The sequence below is a fragment of the Halichoerus grypus genome, chromosome 9, assembly GCF_964656455.1.
Source record: "Halichoerus grypus chromosome 9, mHalGry1.hap1.1, whole genome shotgun sequence".
NCBI lineage: Eukaryota > Metazoa > Chordata > Mammalia > Carnivora > Phocidae > Halichoerus > Halichoerus grypus.
Window position 1 is genome coordinate 143,364,602 of NC_135720.1, and position 18,572 is coordinate 143,383,173.

At 39.5% G+C, this 18,572-nt stretch overlaps 1 protein-coding gene across 1 annotated transcript; it reads right to left on the reverse strand.

Moving 5' to 3' along the window:
- Positions 1-2,958: 2,958 nt before the first annotated feature.
- LOC144379131 (olfactory receptor 2B8-like) lies at positions 2,959-3,912 on the reverse strand. Its single transcript, XM_078055820.1, has one exon. The coding sequence runs from the start codon at positions 3,910-3,912 to the stop codon at positions 2,959-2,961; it is 954 nt and encodes a 317-aa protein (XP_077911946.1).
- Between the last annotated feature and the right edge of the window lie 14,660 nt (positions 3,913-18,572).

The following is an 18,572-nucleotide window of genomic DNA, read 5'->3' on the forward strand; positions in this document are numbered from 1 at the left end:
AATACGCTACAATACCACAATGATGAAAGAAGCTCTCACCTGTATTACAAAACAAGCATCCGAAAAGAAGTCACCTGCAAAGGAAAGGGTTCTATAACCTGTTCCTCCCTCCTTGGTGAGCCTGGACAGAGCAGAACTCTGGCAAAGAGTAACCACGAAATGCACAGACTACGAACACATGAGGGTCTTACGGGGCTGGCTGTACTCTGATTACTGACCTAGTAGTAATTTCAGCACCATGCAGAGGGTCCGGTCAGAACCTACACTCTACGCACGGCAGATATGCTACCAAATGACAGCCCAAAAGCCAAACAGGGCTATGAAGGCAGGGACACAAAATCTGAGAATCCCGAAGCGTCTCTGTGCTGACTTGTCCCACACTAGTTCTGCCTCACATTTGAGAAACAAACTGCTTTCCATTGCAGTGAGGGGGTCTCCGAAGCTGTCTGACGGGTCTGGGGCCTCCTGCATGTACTCTTGCCATTTTGTGTCCTTTGATAATTGGTGATATATCATCTGCTGGTTAAGAATTGTGTTTCATGTGAGCCCGACTGACATTTTGGGTCTCTGCAATCACCCATTACCTGAGCTGAGGGTGTGCACCCTGTGTTCCTCAGAAAGCAAAAGAGCTGGAAGAATCCATGAATTGCTCTAGAGCATCATGATCACCCTGACCTCCATGTGCTAAAGACGGATGGAATAAAATAATTTAGCCAAGCCTTGGATACAATCCCACAGCCATGCCACAGTTATTGGTGAAAATTCAAAAGCAAACAGTCCAAATAATATTGGTCGCAATTTACACAACCCTGTAGTCTGTTACAGCCAAAGAATGGAGAGCACGCGGTGGCAGATTCTAACATTAGAAAAATGTTACAGAATGATACTGAACTTGTGTTTGGACTTCCAAATAATTTCTTTTTTATTTTAGCATGTATCCCAGAGGTCTTTGTTCTCTATAATTTATTCCCATGTAACATAAACATGCAAATGCCATTCAAACATTCTCTTAAAGAAAATAAATGTTTCACCCAGGGCTCTGTGTGTCCTTAAGAGCAGAGAAGTAGATATTCATCCAGAATAATAGGCTGTGTGGTTTCATGAGACCTTGAGGGTTTTTGCACCAAAGAGAGTTCATTTGAGGGATTTTAAAGTGACCATTTGGGTATAACCCTCAGGATGTGGTTGAAACATAATGGAGAGTGGGAAATTTGTCACATCAGGGATAAAGAGTATTACAAAACTGTTTTTCTACTGGCATACATGAAACATCACTATGGTGTCAAGCTATATCCCAGGTGTTCAAGTGGGAACATGTGATGCTGTTAGCGATGCAGAGAGAACCTGACCGTGTGCATAATCTCCCCTGGCTGGCATTTCCAGCCTCCACATGCTGTCTCTATACAAAGATCACTTGTCATGAGCATGACCAGCTCAGGGGGTTCAAGGCCCTGGAGGATGCTGGTTAGCTGTCAGGATAGGGAACAGTAAGTACACTTGTTATGTATATGTGTCCAGTCCAAGACACAAACACATTACCTGCACTGGGCTACATGTTGGAAAAACCTACCAAGACTCAGAAACACTTCTATGAAGATGGCATTGACAAAGCTCCAGCCTCCATGGGAAAATACACTGTTTGTGACAACACACATATACAAAAACCCAGATCCATACCCCAAAACACATTTATGTGCAAACTGAGCTTGAGGTAAGATCTTTGGGCAAGAATATCAGATTCAACTATTCTGGGATGTTTATATTTATTACTCTTAATTCAGAATTGTATGACAGTTCATACCGAGATGGCTATTTTGAAGCTTAGATACATGGAGATGTTTAATAATTAATGTACAACTTATTTTTTCCTTAAATTTTCTCCTGGTGAATCTGGTAAGCTCCACAGTAAATGGGATTCCTTATGAAATAAGGTCATTTCCCATATTTTTATAATATGTCACTGCATTCAAATTGTATGGGTCCTTTGGCAGATGTGAGATATAAAAGCCTTTATCAGTTGATGCCTCAATCAAAGAATTTATAAAATGGTATGGAGACAGTATCTAAATGTATTTTACCCTTGAAACTTTTGCTGCATTACTGTAGTTAAAATGGATAGAATATAAAATAAGATTTGGGTCATATACTGTTCAGATATGAGAATGTCCTCAAAAAGTCATTTTTAATGAACAGGATGGCACACAAGCAACTTGTGTCCCTCACACTGGTGCTCGTCCTGCTGTGTACAGAATTGCACGTAAGCACCGCCTAGTGCATTACCAGCTGAAGCTCCCAATGTCGCTGGCAGGCATGCCTCACGCTGTCCCCCTTTTGTGACAGAAGTCTACATAAAACCATTGTTACACTAGTGACATCACGCTAGGGCCTGATATCTAAATGGTTTTGTCAGGATTCATGTCAGCAGGCTTTTCTTTGAGCTGTTTGTTTTTCCCACAGTTGCCCACCTACTTCTATGAGAAAGCTGTGATACAGGCAACCTACAGACCTCGTAAAAAGAGCCATGATCACAAAATGCAAGAGTAAGACATATGCCTCCAACAATTGCCAGAAAATGCTACAATGTTAATATTTCTTGTAGTGTTTTATTGGTTCCTGTTCTTATTTTCCCTATGCCTATATAGGATGTGTGTGAATGTCTTCGTGCATGTAGAAATGGAATAGTGTTACCAAATGATTGGGGGCTGGTTAAGAAAAACCTGTGGAGCGTTTTAAAATAACAATATGATGCAGGCGCTCTGGGAACACTGAGGCAGCCTCTCTGGAGGCCTCATGAGTCTATGGACTTAGATTTTGAGCACTCACTTGCATAAAAGAATCAGGTAAAGAAAGTCCCTTGAGAGTTGTCAGAGGAAACTTTGGATGACATGGAGGGGGGGACACAATCATCTTAAGTGCTCTGGCATTGAACATCTTCCATCAAAGGGTCTTCCCTCCCAGTCATCTGGAGCCATGGCCCCTCCAAAGCACCTTCTTCATTGCTCCCGTCACATCCTTGTTCCTCAGTGTATATATGACAGGGTTGACCATGGGGGTGACGATGGTGTAGAACAGAGAAATGAACTTGCCCTGATCCTGGGAGTAGTTGTTCCTGGGCTGGAGGTAAGCACAGATGGCCGTGCCATAGAACAGGGAGACCACTGTGATGTGGGACCCACATGTCCCAAATGCTTTCCTCTGCCCTGCAGATGACTTTATTCTTAAGACTGCCCTGACAATCCGACCATAGGAGAAGACGATTAATGCCACAGGTATGAGGAGAATGATCACACCAACTAAGAAGAGCACAGATTCATTCACAGTGGTGTCAACACAGGCAAGCTTGAGCAGTGGGGGGACCTCACAAAAGAAATGGTCTATTTTATTTCTCCCACAAAATGGTAAAAGGAATGTGAGCACTGTCTCCAATGAGGAGTTGGCAAAACCAATGGACCACGATGCAGAAGCCATGAGGGCACAGAGACGGGGGTGCATGATCACTGTGTACTGCAGGGGCCTGCAGATGGCTGCATAGCGGTCCAATGCCATGACCCCTAAGAGAATGCATTCCGTGCCTCCCAACCCTAGAGAAATGAAGAGCTGAGCCACACAGCCACCAAAGGAGATAGACTTGTCTGCTCCCCTGAGATGAACCAGGAGCTGCGGGACAGTGCTGGTCGTGTAACACAGGTCCAGAAAGCTTAGGTTGGAGAGGAAAAAGTACATGGGAGTCTGAAGATATGGGTCCAGGTGGGACAAGGCAATGATGGTGGTGTTTCCCAGCAGAGTGAACAGATAGAAGACCAGAAGAACCACAAAGAGGACTAGCTCCAGTTGAGGCCGGTCAGAGAAACCCAGCAGGATAAACCCAGTGAAAGAACTGCCATTTTTCTGTTCCATCCTCTGTTGGCACATGTTTCCTGTCAGGACCAAGAATTTAGCAATTTTTAAAAGAAATAATAAAAAAATAATCAGTTGGAGGGGAGTGGATCTACCATGTTAAAGACAGGGCCATTGGATTTTATCAGTAACTATTTGAATAAATGAGGTACTCGTTTATATTGACATAGTTTATACCAATATAGGTCCACATTATCACAAAAAGTAATTATTTAATATAAGAAAAATCACACAAAAGACCTGTGTTGGCATCAGTCATAGGTACAAAAGGTCTTTCATTCTGAGCTTAATAAGACTTATATAAGTACTATAAGTATGTACATACATTTTAGAGAGAATGGGGCTGAGGGAAAAAGAAGGAGAGCAATCAGAAAGAATCAGAAGGAGATACAGACAGAGAGAGAGACGTTATTGTAAATATGTATCTCATGATTCTACACAATTTGATTTGCACACACCTCACATGCAATAGAATATAATACAACATAATCGCAAAAATGCATTCAGATACAGGAATTTAAGACCTAGAATGTGCTTATACAGAGAATACAATTTCATTCAAAATATCACTACTAGTTCTGCATATAAACATTTGGGCAGAATTGACTCTCTAATATATTTATGAAAGATATACCTTTTTATTTTGTATTGTAGCAAAACAATTAAACACTCCATCAAGGAGAACAACACCATCTAAATACAGTGCTTCACTTTTCCCTAAACATGCTTAAAATTACTGTACCAATTTGTCGGGAACTCTGAAAAGTCATTGGTCATTCATAGGTAGAATCAGAACTCTAAAATCTGGTGGCCAAAACTTTCCTCTTCCTTCTGCAGATTTCTATTTCACACATTACCAACAAGAGTTTTAAAATTCCTGAAAGAGGTAGGATTATTCCCTATCAACATTCTAATCAGAATAAACACGTTCAAGAGTTATCCAATTGTGTAATCTATGTACACAGTGTAATGCTTTACATCACTCCCTCTGATGCAATAATTACATAGATAATAACATAGAGATAAAAACAGATACATTCTCAAGGCAAAGCAGGTCAAAGCGCTATAAAGGAAACCTTAAATTAGTACAAGGAAAGGCATAAAGAAAAGGATATTTTGGTAGTATACAAAATGTCAGACATCCATCGTCATCAGGCTAATTACCACCTTTCTAGAAGCTATCCTTAAGGGTTGTACCCAACACATGCCAGGTCTAAGGCAAGTCTGATGACCATTTTCATCCAACTGCCTACTACTGAAGAAGCATAGTTCTAAACCAACTAAAGAGGCATCAGAAAATTATTCTAGCTCTATCTTATTCAAATGATTAGGCATACACTACACTTTTAGTTCTTCTAAGACTTTAAAAATCAGAATTGGGTTTGATTTTAGACCCATTGATGTGTGAAAGAAACGGTACGAAACTGGCATAAAATAAGTGTCCATAAAATCCAAATAGAGAATGTAGTATTTCACACTATTTTATACCTCCTTTGATTTCCTATAAAGAGGTATTCGGTGGTATCCACACAAAAAAATTCTTAATAGAATTAACATATAAAAGTATTTGAGACAGTCTAAATGTGTACAACAGGGTATATCCCCTGACTCACACCTGCTCAGAAGAGCAAAAAAACCAAACCATGGTTCAGTCTCCTGCACACATGCACATACACTTATCTGAAATAAATTGCTGGCATTTTTAAATGTGCATAAGAGGGGCACCTGGGTGGCTCGGTTGGTTAAGCGTCTGCCTTCAGCTCAGGCCAAGATATCAGGGTCCTGGGATCAGGCCCCATGTTGGGTTCCCTGCTCAGTGGGGAGTCTGCTTCTTCCTCTCCCTCCCACACCCCTCCACCCCACTCATGTGTTCTCTCTCTTACTCTACCTCTCTCAAAAAGAGAAATAAAAATAAACAAACTAAATAAATAAATAAAATCTTTAAAAAAAAATAAAAATAAAAAATAAATGTGCCTAAGAAAGGAAACAGTCACCAAAGTGAAAGAAGGCAGAAATAAAATGCTAACTCATCCAAGAGAAAAACCAATCACATCATGTACCACTAGAATATAATAATGATATATTTTAACATTATTATATCAATTAGGACTAAGAAGACAGGTTAGAAAAGATAAAACCCTGGTAAAATGAACTTCTGCAAATGATTTGCTGCTTTACAAGATTATATATGTGTGTATTACCACCTCACAACAATCAGAATGGCTAAAATTAACAAGTCAGGAAATAACAAATGTTGGTGAGGATGTGGAGAAAGGGGAACCCTCTTTCATTGGTGGGAATGAAAGCTGGTACATCCACTTTGGAGAACAGTATGGAGGTTCCTCAAGAAGTTAAAAATAGAGCTACCCTAGGACCCAGCAATTGTACTACTGGGTATTTACCTCAAAGATACAAATGTAGTGATCCGAAGGGGCACGTGCACCCTGATGTTTATAGTAGTAATGTCCACAATAGCCAAACTATGGAAAGAGCCCTGCTGTCCATTGACAGATGAATGGATAAAGAAGAGGTGGTGTGTATATACAATGGGATATTATTCAGCCATCAGAAAAAAATGAAATCTTGCCATTTGCAACAGCGTGGATCGAACTAGAAGGGTATTATGCTAAGCGAAATAAGTCAGCCAGAGAAATACAATTATCATATGATTTCACTCATATGTGGAATTTAAGAAACAAAACAGAGGATCATAGGGGAGGAGAGGAAAAAAATAAAACAAGATGAACCACAGAGGGAGACAAACCATAGGAGATTCTTAATCATAGGAAACAAACCGAGGGTTGCTGGACATTAAGGAGGGCACGTGATGGAATGAGCAATGGGTATTGTATAAGACTGATGACTCACTGAACTCTACCTCTGAAACCAATAATATATGTTAATTGAATTTAAATAAAATAAAAAAATTTAAAAAGATTATATAGGGGTGTGTGTGTGTGTGTGTATCTGAAGGAATGCTAATTGACTACCTATCTGACCAGTATGAAAATGAATATGATTTTAAGTTGAAAAATAAAATATCAGGCAAAGCAGATGCCCACCAAAAGAGAAAAAAGAATGTGACTGTCTGAATGTTACAATTGCTTCCAGTGTCTTCCTGGAGAGCACACTGGGAGGGAACTACAATATTCATGTCATAGTCTACCATCTCACTTCTATTTTTTTCTCATTATATTCATGAAAATTATTATCCTTTAGTAACACTGAATATGGGAAAGATCAGGTTGTACATTCATTCTCCCATCGATTCTCAAGAGTATGTTCTGCTCACATGAAAAATTGCTCAACATCGCTCGGCATCAGGGAAATCCAAATCAAAACCTCAATGAGATATCACCTCACATCAGTCAGAATGGCTAAAATTAACAAGTCAGGAAATGACAGATGTTGGCGGGGATGCGGAGAAAGGGGAACCCTCCTACACTGTTGGTGGGAATGCAAGCTGGTGCAGCCACTCTGGAAAACAATATGGAGGTTCCTCAAAGAGTTGAAAACAGAGCTACCATACGATCCAGCAATTGCACTACTGGGTATTTACCCCAAAGATACAAATGTAGGGATCTGAAGGGGTATGTGCACCCCGATGTTTATAGCAGCAATGTCCACAATAGCCCAACTGTGGAATGAGCCAAGATGTCCATCGACAGATGAATGGATAAAGAAGATGTGGTATATATATACAATGGAATATTATGCAGCCATCAAAAGGAATGAGATCTTGCCATTTGCAATGACGTGGATGGAACTGGAAGGTGTTATGCTGAGCGAAATAAGTCAATCAGAGAAAGACATGTATCATATGACCTCACTGATATGAGGAATTCTTAATCTCAGGAAACAAACTGAGGGTTACTGGAGTGGTGAGGGTGGGAGGCATGGGGTGGCTGAGTGATAGACATTGGGGAGGGTATGTATTATGGTGAATGCTGTGAATTGTGCAAAACTGTTGAATCACAGATCTGTACCTCTGAAACAAATAAATTATATGTTAAAAAGAAGAAGAAGAAGAAGAAGAAGAAGAAGAAGAAGAAGAAGAAGAAGAAAAGAAGAAGAAGAAGAAGAAGAAGAAGAAGAAGAAGAAGAAGAAGAAGAAGAAGAAGAAGAAGAAGAAGAAGAAGAAGATAGCAGGAGGGGAAGAATTTGAAGGGGGGGAAATCGGAGTGGGAGACGAACCATGAGAGACAATGGACTCTGAAAAACAAACTGAGGGTTCTAGAGGGGAAGGGGGTTGGGAGGATGGGTTAGCCTGGTGATTGGTATTAAAGAGGGCACGTTCTGCATGGAGCACTGGGTGTTATACACAAACAATGAATCATGGAACACTACATCAAAAACTAATGATGTAATATATGGTGATTAACATAACAATAAAAAAATTTTTTTTTAAAAACTATGTTCTGCTGATCTGGGTCAGTTTCTTCCCTTTCACCTCCCCTACTCAGCATCCATCCCTCTCCAATCTGTGTGCACCACCACAGAACACAATCTTCCCAGAGGAAGGATATATTTTGATTAAGGTTAAATGAGAAATTTCATTTCATCTCCTGCTTACCACATTTAAGACTTGTGTAATTAGACTAAAAACCATCATCTATGTATAGGTAAGCATCAAATGACTGAATGCAGTAAGAGAGATTGATTCCTCTTAGACAAACTATGTAAATAATGCTGGCTGGAAATACAGAACACACTCCTTCTCTCTCCCTCTCTAAAAAAAAAAAATAATAATAAATAAAATAAAATGTTCTAGCTAAGAAATAGAATTTTAAATTTTATTTAATTTTAATTAATTTAAATTTAAATGACTTCCTGTGGCTACTTACTTCTATATTGGACAGCACAGCTCTGGAGCAAGAATTGCATCAGATTTTGTCCTGCCTTGGCATTGACAGCCTTTTGTCTATCCCATGAGTCTGTCACTGGCTGTGAGCTGCCCCCACCCTGTTCCTGAGACCACCTGGCAAAGTGGCTCCCTTTCACTTGAGGGCAAATCTCTGAAGAAGGGAATGGCTGTGAACCTTGCAGCCCATATTCCTAACACATAGGGAGTGGATTGGATCAGCAGCCAGGTAGAGAGCATCTGAGCAGGTCACCAACAGCATTCATACAAGAGTCCATTCAGGATCCTGGGCAAGGATAGAAGGATGGAACCCAGTGTCCAAACAGAGATGCTTTGACACAATATTCACAACATGGACTCCACTGTTGGATTTACAACATAACATATTTAAAATTCCATAATATTTTAGATAATTTAGTAATGCATAAGGGAGAAAATGAAGATTTAGAAATGATAAATAGAATGAGTTTTAAGCATAGAGAACAAACATTATCTAATTTCACAGACAATAAGGACCAATGGGAAAGCATGGAAGCATAGAGTCTAATACTTTTACATATATGTATATTCTCTTATTTTATTACTGAAGGCCATATTTTATTAACACTAAATATGCATATTTAAATTATTTTCCACATGTGCACACACAGGTATAATGAATGTACTACAGTACAATGAAATGTCTGGGAACAACTTGGTGGAGTCTATAATGAACAATTAAATTTAGTTCTTATATTTGGTGACCTTCCACAGTCTGTTCCTTTAGACAATGGACCATATATGCAAACCAATACAGCTTTTCTGTTTCAAGAACAATTGCAACTGAAAAGAAACTAACTCCCAATTCCTAAAGCAACACACAGACTGAGTTCCATTTCACTCACCTTTGTTCACCCTCTCTGTGGGTTCTAAGCTATTTCGCTACCTCCTTTCCAAGTCACTGCCTACAGACAGTCCTGGGGATTGGCCCTTGGACATGTAGAATCAGTTGCATGCAGTAAATGCAAAGGTTGACTATACCAGCACTGGGTTATCCATAGATTTTTCCTAAGCGAAAGGATGCTTTCTCCCGATGACTTCATGAGTCTTCAGGTGGACAGAGATCAACACTTTGCCTCTAGGAGGTAGGAAGTGAAGTCCCTTGCAAACTCTCACTATGGTTTCCCGAATACGATGACCTGTCTGTAGGACAGGGAGACCCTTATGAGCACAGGAGAGGGTGCTGTGACGCTCAGCTGTGGCTGGGCTGGCACTGAGAACCAAATGTGTTTCCCTGGCTGACGTCTCTGGGGAGCAGATGCCCACACTGTTAATGAGCCCCTGTCACTGAGCGGCCAGAGATGGCAATCCTCAGGGAGAAGGACGATCAAGGACAAAGCCAGAGGAGACCTCATCTGTCTCTTTTATTATTTCATATATTTCACAGAGGACAAATCACTCCTGAGAACTCTCCAGCTACCTTAGTCTCATCTGTGAATGTCCCAGATGTTTAAAAACACCTAAGATTTTTTTTCCTCACAACTGCCCAAATTTTACATGTAAATAGATAAGAGTCCCTTCAGTTACTTAATTTTAAATGTAAATATGTAAATAAATTCTTAATTTAATTCATTCATAATCAACATATGGATCACAGAGCTAATAATTAGGCACATTCTTATCTTTACCATGAATATAAAGGAGGGCAACCAAATCTACCGAACTTCTAATACAGCTAAGGGAAAACAAAATCTCATATCATCTAGAACACTGACCAATTGATCTTGATAGATTTTTTTTATTATGTTCAATTAGCCAACATATAGAACAGCATTAGTTTTTGATGTAGTGTTCAACGATCCATCAGCTGCATATAACACCCAGTGCTCATCAAAACACGTGCCCTCCTTAATAACCATCAGGTTTTAATGAGGTACTCAACAATTTAAAAAATTATCTCTTTTTAATTAGTCTTTGCATTTAAGTTCCAAATGATTTTGACTTTACCAGGATAGTTAAAATAATCACTACGTAAAAATGGAAGGAAGCTGTTGGGTGGGTTGTGGCTGTTTCTCTTGGATCCATAAGTTCCAGCTTCATTTATCATGTTCAGCCTAAAGAGATAAACTACTTCCTACTAAAAACATTCTTACATTTGAATTTTCTCAGTTATTCCCATACCAGTTAGATTCCATTCTGATAGTTATAGGGCAACTAGCAAAGACATTACACTCTGAGAGTCCTGAAGAGAGAAGGAATCACAGACCTGCAATGAACACCTTGCATCCCAGGTCAAGCTCACTGCTACCAGGCTTACTTGCTCAAATCACTTTGATAATAGTGTGGCATTATCTAGTGATGCTGACCCACAATCACATCCTAGATTCAATATTATCTAGAACAATGCTCAAGTACATACTCTAAGACATGCACATAAGAACACACCACAGCAGCATCATTGGTATTAACCAAAACCTGGACAAATCCAAATGCCCATCAACAGTAAAATGTGTAAATCATGACCTATTCATACAAAAGAGTACTCTACAACAATATGAATTAAACTACAGCAAAACAAATTGAAACAATGTTTTTCACACAAAGTGCTGAGGCAAAGATACAAGTTAGAAAGTAATTGATCCTTCTACGTAAGTTCAAAAATAGGGACAGCAAACTGTTCATGAACTCACATATGGGTGGTACAGTAGAGTTACAGACAAAATTATAGTCACAACTAAAAATGATGTCAAAATGCTGCTTATAACAAAGTCTCCATCAAAAGAAAGACAAAGGTATGCAGTTGGATAGAGGCCATCCGAGGTTCTGTCCAGGTTCTAGTTAACAAGGGAGGCAATATCATGACCCTTTACTTGTTAATTATTATTGAAACTGAACATATTTTTCTATGACACTGTTGTGCCCAATATTACACCAATGACAGTGAGAAAGCAGGAAACAAAGAGGCTAAATAACAATGGTATAAATGATCAGGAGTATTTTTTTAAAGGATGACAGTAGCTAATAAAATCACATTCAGAAGAGCTAAGTTTAGGCAAAAAAGAAACATTATTATGAATCTGTAAAGAATCAGACAGATGAATTAAAAGAAATACAGTTGAAACACGATGTTATAGAAAAGCAACATAACTGAAAAAGGAAGGAGCAGAAATGCTTCTCCAACAGGAGCCTGGACACCATCCTCTCTGCAAAGCTGGAATTGTGAGGACAGTCTTTCATCTCAAAGATCCAAATTGTCACCCGCTCAGTACATTCTCCAAGAGGCTACTTCTGGTCCCTGAATTGTTCCCAGCTCTCTGATCCTCTTCCTCACTACTTGGTCTACATCTGAGGGAAGCAGCCCAACCTTCTTACTTCCCACCACCCCTGCACTGCTGTCCTGCTTTGGGATCTGTGGTTACCACTGGGTAAACAGATGAAAAGTCTAAGTGGGGAACGTGAAAAGGAAAAGCCTCCCAAAAAAGGGGGTAATGACAAAAAAAAAGAGAAATCTAGAAGACCAAATGACAGAAGGTGAAAGAGACAGGACATATATACAGAGATTCCAGTTACACAGAGAATAGAGAATACTCCCTAAAAGTGAAAACAGAAGGAAAAATACAGAGAAAACAATAAAATGATGAGCATGACAACTCTCAAAGTTCAAAAAGCTCAGAATGGATTGAAGTCTTTGCAGTATCCCATAGGTTTTGAGCTGATGTGTTTTCATTTTCATTGCTTTGCATGAATTGTTTAAGTTCTTCTTTAATTTCCTGGTTGACCCTTTCATTCTTTAGCAGGATGCTCTTTAACCTCCAAATGTTTGAGTTCCTTCCAAATTTTTTCTTGTGGTTGAGTTCTAGTTTCAGAGCATTGTGGTCTGAAAATATGCAGGGAATAATCTCAATCTTTTGGTATAGGTTGAGACCTGATTTGTGACCCAGTATGTGATCTATTTTGGAGGAAGCTCAGAAAGCTCCATGTGCACTCAAGAAGAATGAGTATTCTTTTGTTTTAGAATGGAATGTTCTGTATATATCTACGAAGTCCATCTGGTCCAATGCATCATTCAAAGCACTTGTTTCTTTGTTGGTCTTCTGCTTAGATGATCTGTCCATTGCTGTGGGTGGAGTGTTGAGGTCTCCTATTGTTAATGCATTATTATCAATATGTTTCTTTATTTTGGTTTTTAGTTGGTTTATGTACTTGGCTGCTCCTATGTTGGGGGCATAAATATTTACAATTGTTAGATTTTCTTGTTGGATAGACCCTTTAAATATAACATAGTGTCCCTCTACATCTCTTAGTACAGTCTTTGGTTTGAAATCTAATTTGTCTGATACGAGGATTGATACCCCAGCCTTATTTTGAGGTTCTTTGACATGGTAAATTGTTCTCCATCCCCTCACTTTCAATCTGGAGGTGTCTTTAGGTTCAAAATGAGTCTCTTGTAGACAGCATATGGATGGCTCCTGCTTTTTTATCCAATCTGAAACCCTGTGTCTTTTCATGGGAGCACTCAGCCCATCTACATTCAAGTAACTATTGAAAGATATGAATTTAGTGCCATTGTATTGCCTGTAAGGTCCCTGTATCTGTAGATTGTCTCTGTTAATTTCTGCTCTGTATTACTCTTGGGGTCTCTCTTCGCTTACAGAATCCCCCTTAATATTTCTTGCAGGGCTGACTTGGTGGTCACATATTCTTTCATTTCCTGCCTGTCCTGGAAGCTCTTTATGTCTTCATCTGTTCTGAATGAGAGCCTTGTTGGACAAAGTATTCTTGGCTGCAAGTTCTTCTCATTTAGTACCTGAATATGTCTTGCCAGCCCTTTCTGGCTTGCCAGGTCTCTGTGGATACGTCTGATGTTTTCCCTCCATAGGTAAGGAACCTCCTCTCCCTAGCTACTCTCAGGATAGATTCTTTGGCTGTAAGATTTGCAAGCTTCACTATTATATGTCAGGGTGTTGATCTGTTTCTATTGATTTTGGGAGGGGTCCTCTCTGCCTCTTGGACACAAACGCTTGTTTCCCTCCCCAGATTAGGGAAGTTCCAGCTATGATTTGTTCAAATATACCTCCTAGGCCCCCCCCCCCATCCCATTGGGAATCCTAATAATTCTGACGTTGGAACATTTCATGGCATCATTAATCTCTCTAAGTCTATTTTCATGGGCTACTACTGCCCCTATCTCTCTTTTCCTCAACTTCCTTCATTTACATCAGCTTATCTTCTAGATCACTGATTCTCCCTTCTCCCTCATTTATCCTGGAGTTTAGAGTATCCAGTTTAGACTGCATCTCATTCATAACATTTTTTTAGTTTGGCCTGATTAGATCTCATTTCAGCTCTTAGAGATTCTATATTGTCACTAATGCTTTTTTCAAGCCTACCTATTAACTTTATGATTGCTATCCTGAATTCTATCCCTGATATCTTGCTTATATCCATATCCATTAGTTCTGTGGCAGAGGACATTTTCTTTGTTGCGAGTTCCTCCTCCTAGTCATTCTTCCAAGTGATGGTTGAATGAATGAGTGGAGTCCAAAATATCAACCACGACCCAAGCAAGATGCACCCTAACAAAATCTGGAGTGGTCAGAAGCTACCACCAAAAAAACAAAGCCAAAATGAAACACAAGAATAAAATTTAAAAAATTAAAAAAATTTTTGAAAAGTGGAGGGAGGGGAAGGGGACCTATAATCTTTCAGTGCGGATAAAGCAGGGTATTTCAGTTGTTCCTGGGTGTATTTTGATCTGTGTGGTAGAGGACACTATGTCCCAAAATTACAAGGAAAGTAAAACTTGTGTGTGTATATATATATGTAAAATTGAATAGTGAAAAAAGGACTACAATTAAGCATATATCTATAAAAAATATAGGTGTGAAAAAATACAAGTTAAAAAGTTACCACTAAAAAAAGTTTATATAATAAACATCTAGTTGAAATGAGAAGGTAAAAAGGAAAAAAAAAAAAAAGCAAAAAACAGAGAAAAGGCATAAGAAGAAGAAAAAAAAGAAAAGGAAAATTGTATCCAAAAAATAAACAAGTCATGAGGCCACACCTGGAACTCAATATATAATTTTTCCCTGGTGTTGGGATTTTACAGTCTTATGGGATCCATAGGATTGTCATCCAGCTGTTCTTCCAGCGTGTCTTCTGGGGGGAAGGGGCCTGTGGCACTGTTTCTCAGGTAACTCTGCCTGTGCTGATTTGCGCCCCCCTCCACCCACCTTCAGGAGGATAGGCTCAGTGGAAACCTTCTTCTGTGTGGCTTTTGTTCCCTGGAGGCTTTCCACTCCTCTTCAGAGGATCAAAGCAAAAATGGCCGCAGCCAAACCTCTGGCCCAGAGCAGAAAATTCACAGTCTACCCTTTCATAAACCCTCCAGGACAAACAGTCTCCACTTTTGTATGTGTTGCTGACATCAGTGTGCACCCAGAGCAACTCTCTCAGAGGTAGTCTCAGGGACCCAGGAGTGCCATGCCCTTTGTGATTCTAAAAGCACGAGCAGCCTCGGGCTCTCACATGCACCCGAAGCTCCTGGACCATGTCTGGGCACCACTCCAAAGCCCTTTCAGGGCTCCTACTGCTCTGAGTTTTTGCCCTGTCAAGGGTGCAGGTTCCAGATTTTTTTCAGGCTGCCCAAGAGAAGAGCGATTATCCACCACCCGGCTTGCGATTTCTGGCGATCTGAGCTGAGAGTTCCTTCCTGGGCTTGCTGACCATAACCTGCTTTCTGGCTCTTCTGCTCGGGGACCCTACTGGGTCAGGAAGCCCCTTTGGCTCTGAGACTTCTCCTATCCCGAGACCACAATGCTCTACCTAGAATTCTGCCTTTTCATTTCCAGATCCCCTTTCAGAGAAGGATGTCTCTCACTAGAGCAGGTTTCTAAGGGTTACAGTTTTGCGTTCCAGTGTTATCACTTTCCAGAAGCCAGCTTATGGAGACTCCATCCCCCTTCTGTTTATCTTCCAATATCTCCCCACAGATTCATGACTCCAAACATCCTACCCTGCAAAAAGCAGTAACCTTTCTGTTTGTAGAGATCCAGATAAATATTCTTACATCTCAGGCTGATTTCATGGCTGTTCCAAATGGTTTGGTAGATATCCAGCTAAATTCAGGGGACCAGTTGAGACGGGGTCCTCTATTCCTCCACCATCTTGCCTCCTCTCCCTAAGAATAATTTTTTTAAAAGATTTTATTTATTTATTTTTGAGAGAGAGCACAAGCTGGGGGAGTGGCAGGCAGAGAGAGAGGGAGAAGCAGGCTCCCTGCTGAGAAAGGAGCTCAACGAGGGACTCAATCCCAGGACTCTAGGATCATGACCTGAGCTGAAGGCAGATGCTTAACCAACTGAGCCACCCAGGCACACCCCCTGCCCCACTAAGTAATTTTAAAGATAATTGGTACTGTACTGCCTTTAACAGAGTCTGAGTGAGGAGTAATTTTGCCATTCACCATTTTCAAGGATTATCCTGTCCAAGGTTGGCATATTTTAAATACATGAACCTGGGTTTATTCTAAGGAGTCTGTTCTGTTTCATCACCTAACACTTTTCTTTTTTTCTTTTTCTTTTTTTAAGATTTTATTTATTTATTTGTTTGACAGATTGAGAGAGAGCACAAGCGGGGGAGCAGCAGGGAAAGGAGAAGCAGGCTCCCCACTGAGCAGAGAGACCAATGTGGGGCTCAATCCCAGGACCCCAAGATCATGACCTGAGCCAAAGGCAGACGCTTAACTGAGTGAGCCACCCAGGTGCCCCACACCCCCAGCACTTTTCTACAATTCCATGACCACACACCACTTGGCAATCACTGAGTGCATTAGCATTCATGGGGGACCAGCAGTCATGAGCTTTCATCAGCAGACATTCACTTTGCCATCAATATGCCAATCTCTTTGAGTCATAGAAATGTATTGATCCTTCGAAGGCCAACTTTCTTCTTCCAAGAGGTAGTTGGATATCTGTAATCTTTGATATTCTTCCTTGGAAGAAGATGCCATATTGATATCCTAACACCCATTCAAATGCTCCTAAGATGAGCTGAGGTTTTTCCCATTGCTCCTGATTCCGCAGACCCAAAAAGGTGTTGGTGTTGTCTGCAGAACTGATGTCTATGGGTGAGTTTGCTATTTCCTTAGAGTAACTTCTAGATGAAAGAGAAATCTGAAGTCCAGATTAGCTGACTACCAATTCACGAGAGAAGTGAAAAAATGTCAGTATTTTCTCCTCTAGCTCAAACCAAATCTAGGTGCTAGGTCTTACAAGTGTGCAATCTGTGTTTATGTTTCAGATCTGTGAAGTGTCAAACTATTTACTTTAAAAACATTGGGAATGAGCCAATAAGATATTAACATATACTATGATACTAAATACATTAAGATTTGTGTGCTTTTCACACTCGATCTGGCTTTATATTCCAAATGATCTATATGACTTCTTTCCAATATACTGAATGAGTAGAATCTAAACTGTTTTTGATATCCATGATATTTAGCCAATGAGAATGCACTTTACCTGGCTTTCCTTTGAAGACCTCAATCAAAGATCATTTGTACAGTGAGTTCTCATCTCGTCTTCCTTCCAGATTGATTCACTGTTGTTTTTCTGGTCTTTATTTCATATATTTCTGTTCTGATCTTTGTGCTTTCCTTCCTTCTGCTAAATTTGAGCTTTGTTTTTTACTAGCTCTTACAGGAGTGAAGTTAGGTTATTTATTTGAGAATTATTTTCCTAATGTAGGCTTTTATTGTGGTAAACTTTCCCCTTAGATTGCTTTTGCAGCATCCCATAAATTTTGTCAGTACTCTTTGTGTTTTCATTTTTTCAAGATATTTCTTGATTTCTCTTTGATGTCCTCTCTGACCCATTGGTTTTGGGGTGGGGGATGTTATTTAATTTTTACGTATTTGGAAATGTTTCAGCTTTCCTTTTATTATTGATTTTTAATCTCATACCATTGTGATAAAAAAAGAAGATACTTGCATGAGTTCAATCTTCTTAAATTTGCTGACTTGTTTTGTAAATTATCTTGTGATCTCTCCTGGACAATGTTCCTGTTGTGCTTGTCAAGAATGTGTATTCCACTGCTGTTGGATGAAGTGTTCCATATACTTCTGTTAAATTTTTTACTCTAAAGTGTTGCTCAAATCCAATATTTCCTTATTCATTTTTTGTCAGAATGATTCATCCAGTTAATATTAGAATATTGAAGTCCCTATGATTATTATATTGTTGTCTATTTCTCCCTTCATCTGTTAGCATTTGCTTAATATGTTTACGTGATTGAATGCCCATATATTTACCACTGTTATATCTCCCTGATGAAATGATCCCTTTGTATGAAGTTTTTTGTCTCTTGTTATCATTTTTGGTTTAAAGTCTATTTTGTCTAATATTAGTGTAGCTACTTCTTCACTCTCAAACATTTACAAAAAAAACTAGCACCAATTCTCAAATTCTTCAAAAAAAAAAAAAAATGAAAAGTAGACATTCCCAAACTCATTTTATAAGATTAGTAGTATCCTGACACCAAACACAGGTAAATACTACAAAGAAAAAAAAAGAATGAATGAAACCTATAGGCCTATATCCCTAATGAATACAGATGCAAAATTTCTCAACCAAGTATCGGCAAACCAAATTGAGGAGCACATTAAAAGGTTCATACACCATGATCAAGAGGGATGTATAGAAGGGATACAGGATGAGCCAACATACACAGATCAATAAATGTGATAAACCACATAGTACAATGAAAGATAAAAATCACATGATTAAATAGATGCAGGAAGGCAGTTAACAAAATACATCTTCTCATGGTAAAC

Bases quoted from the DNA above. Each gene is read 5' to 3' on its own strand.
- LOC144379131 (XM_078055820.1), bottom strand. From the start codon at position 3,912: ATGTGCCAACAGAGGATGGAACAGAAAAATGGCAGTTCTTTCACTGGG.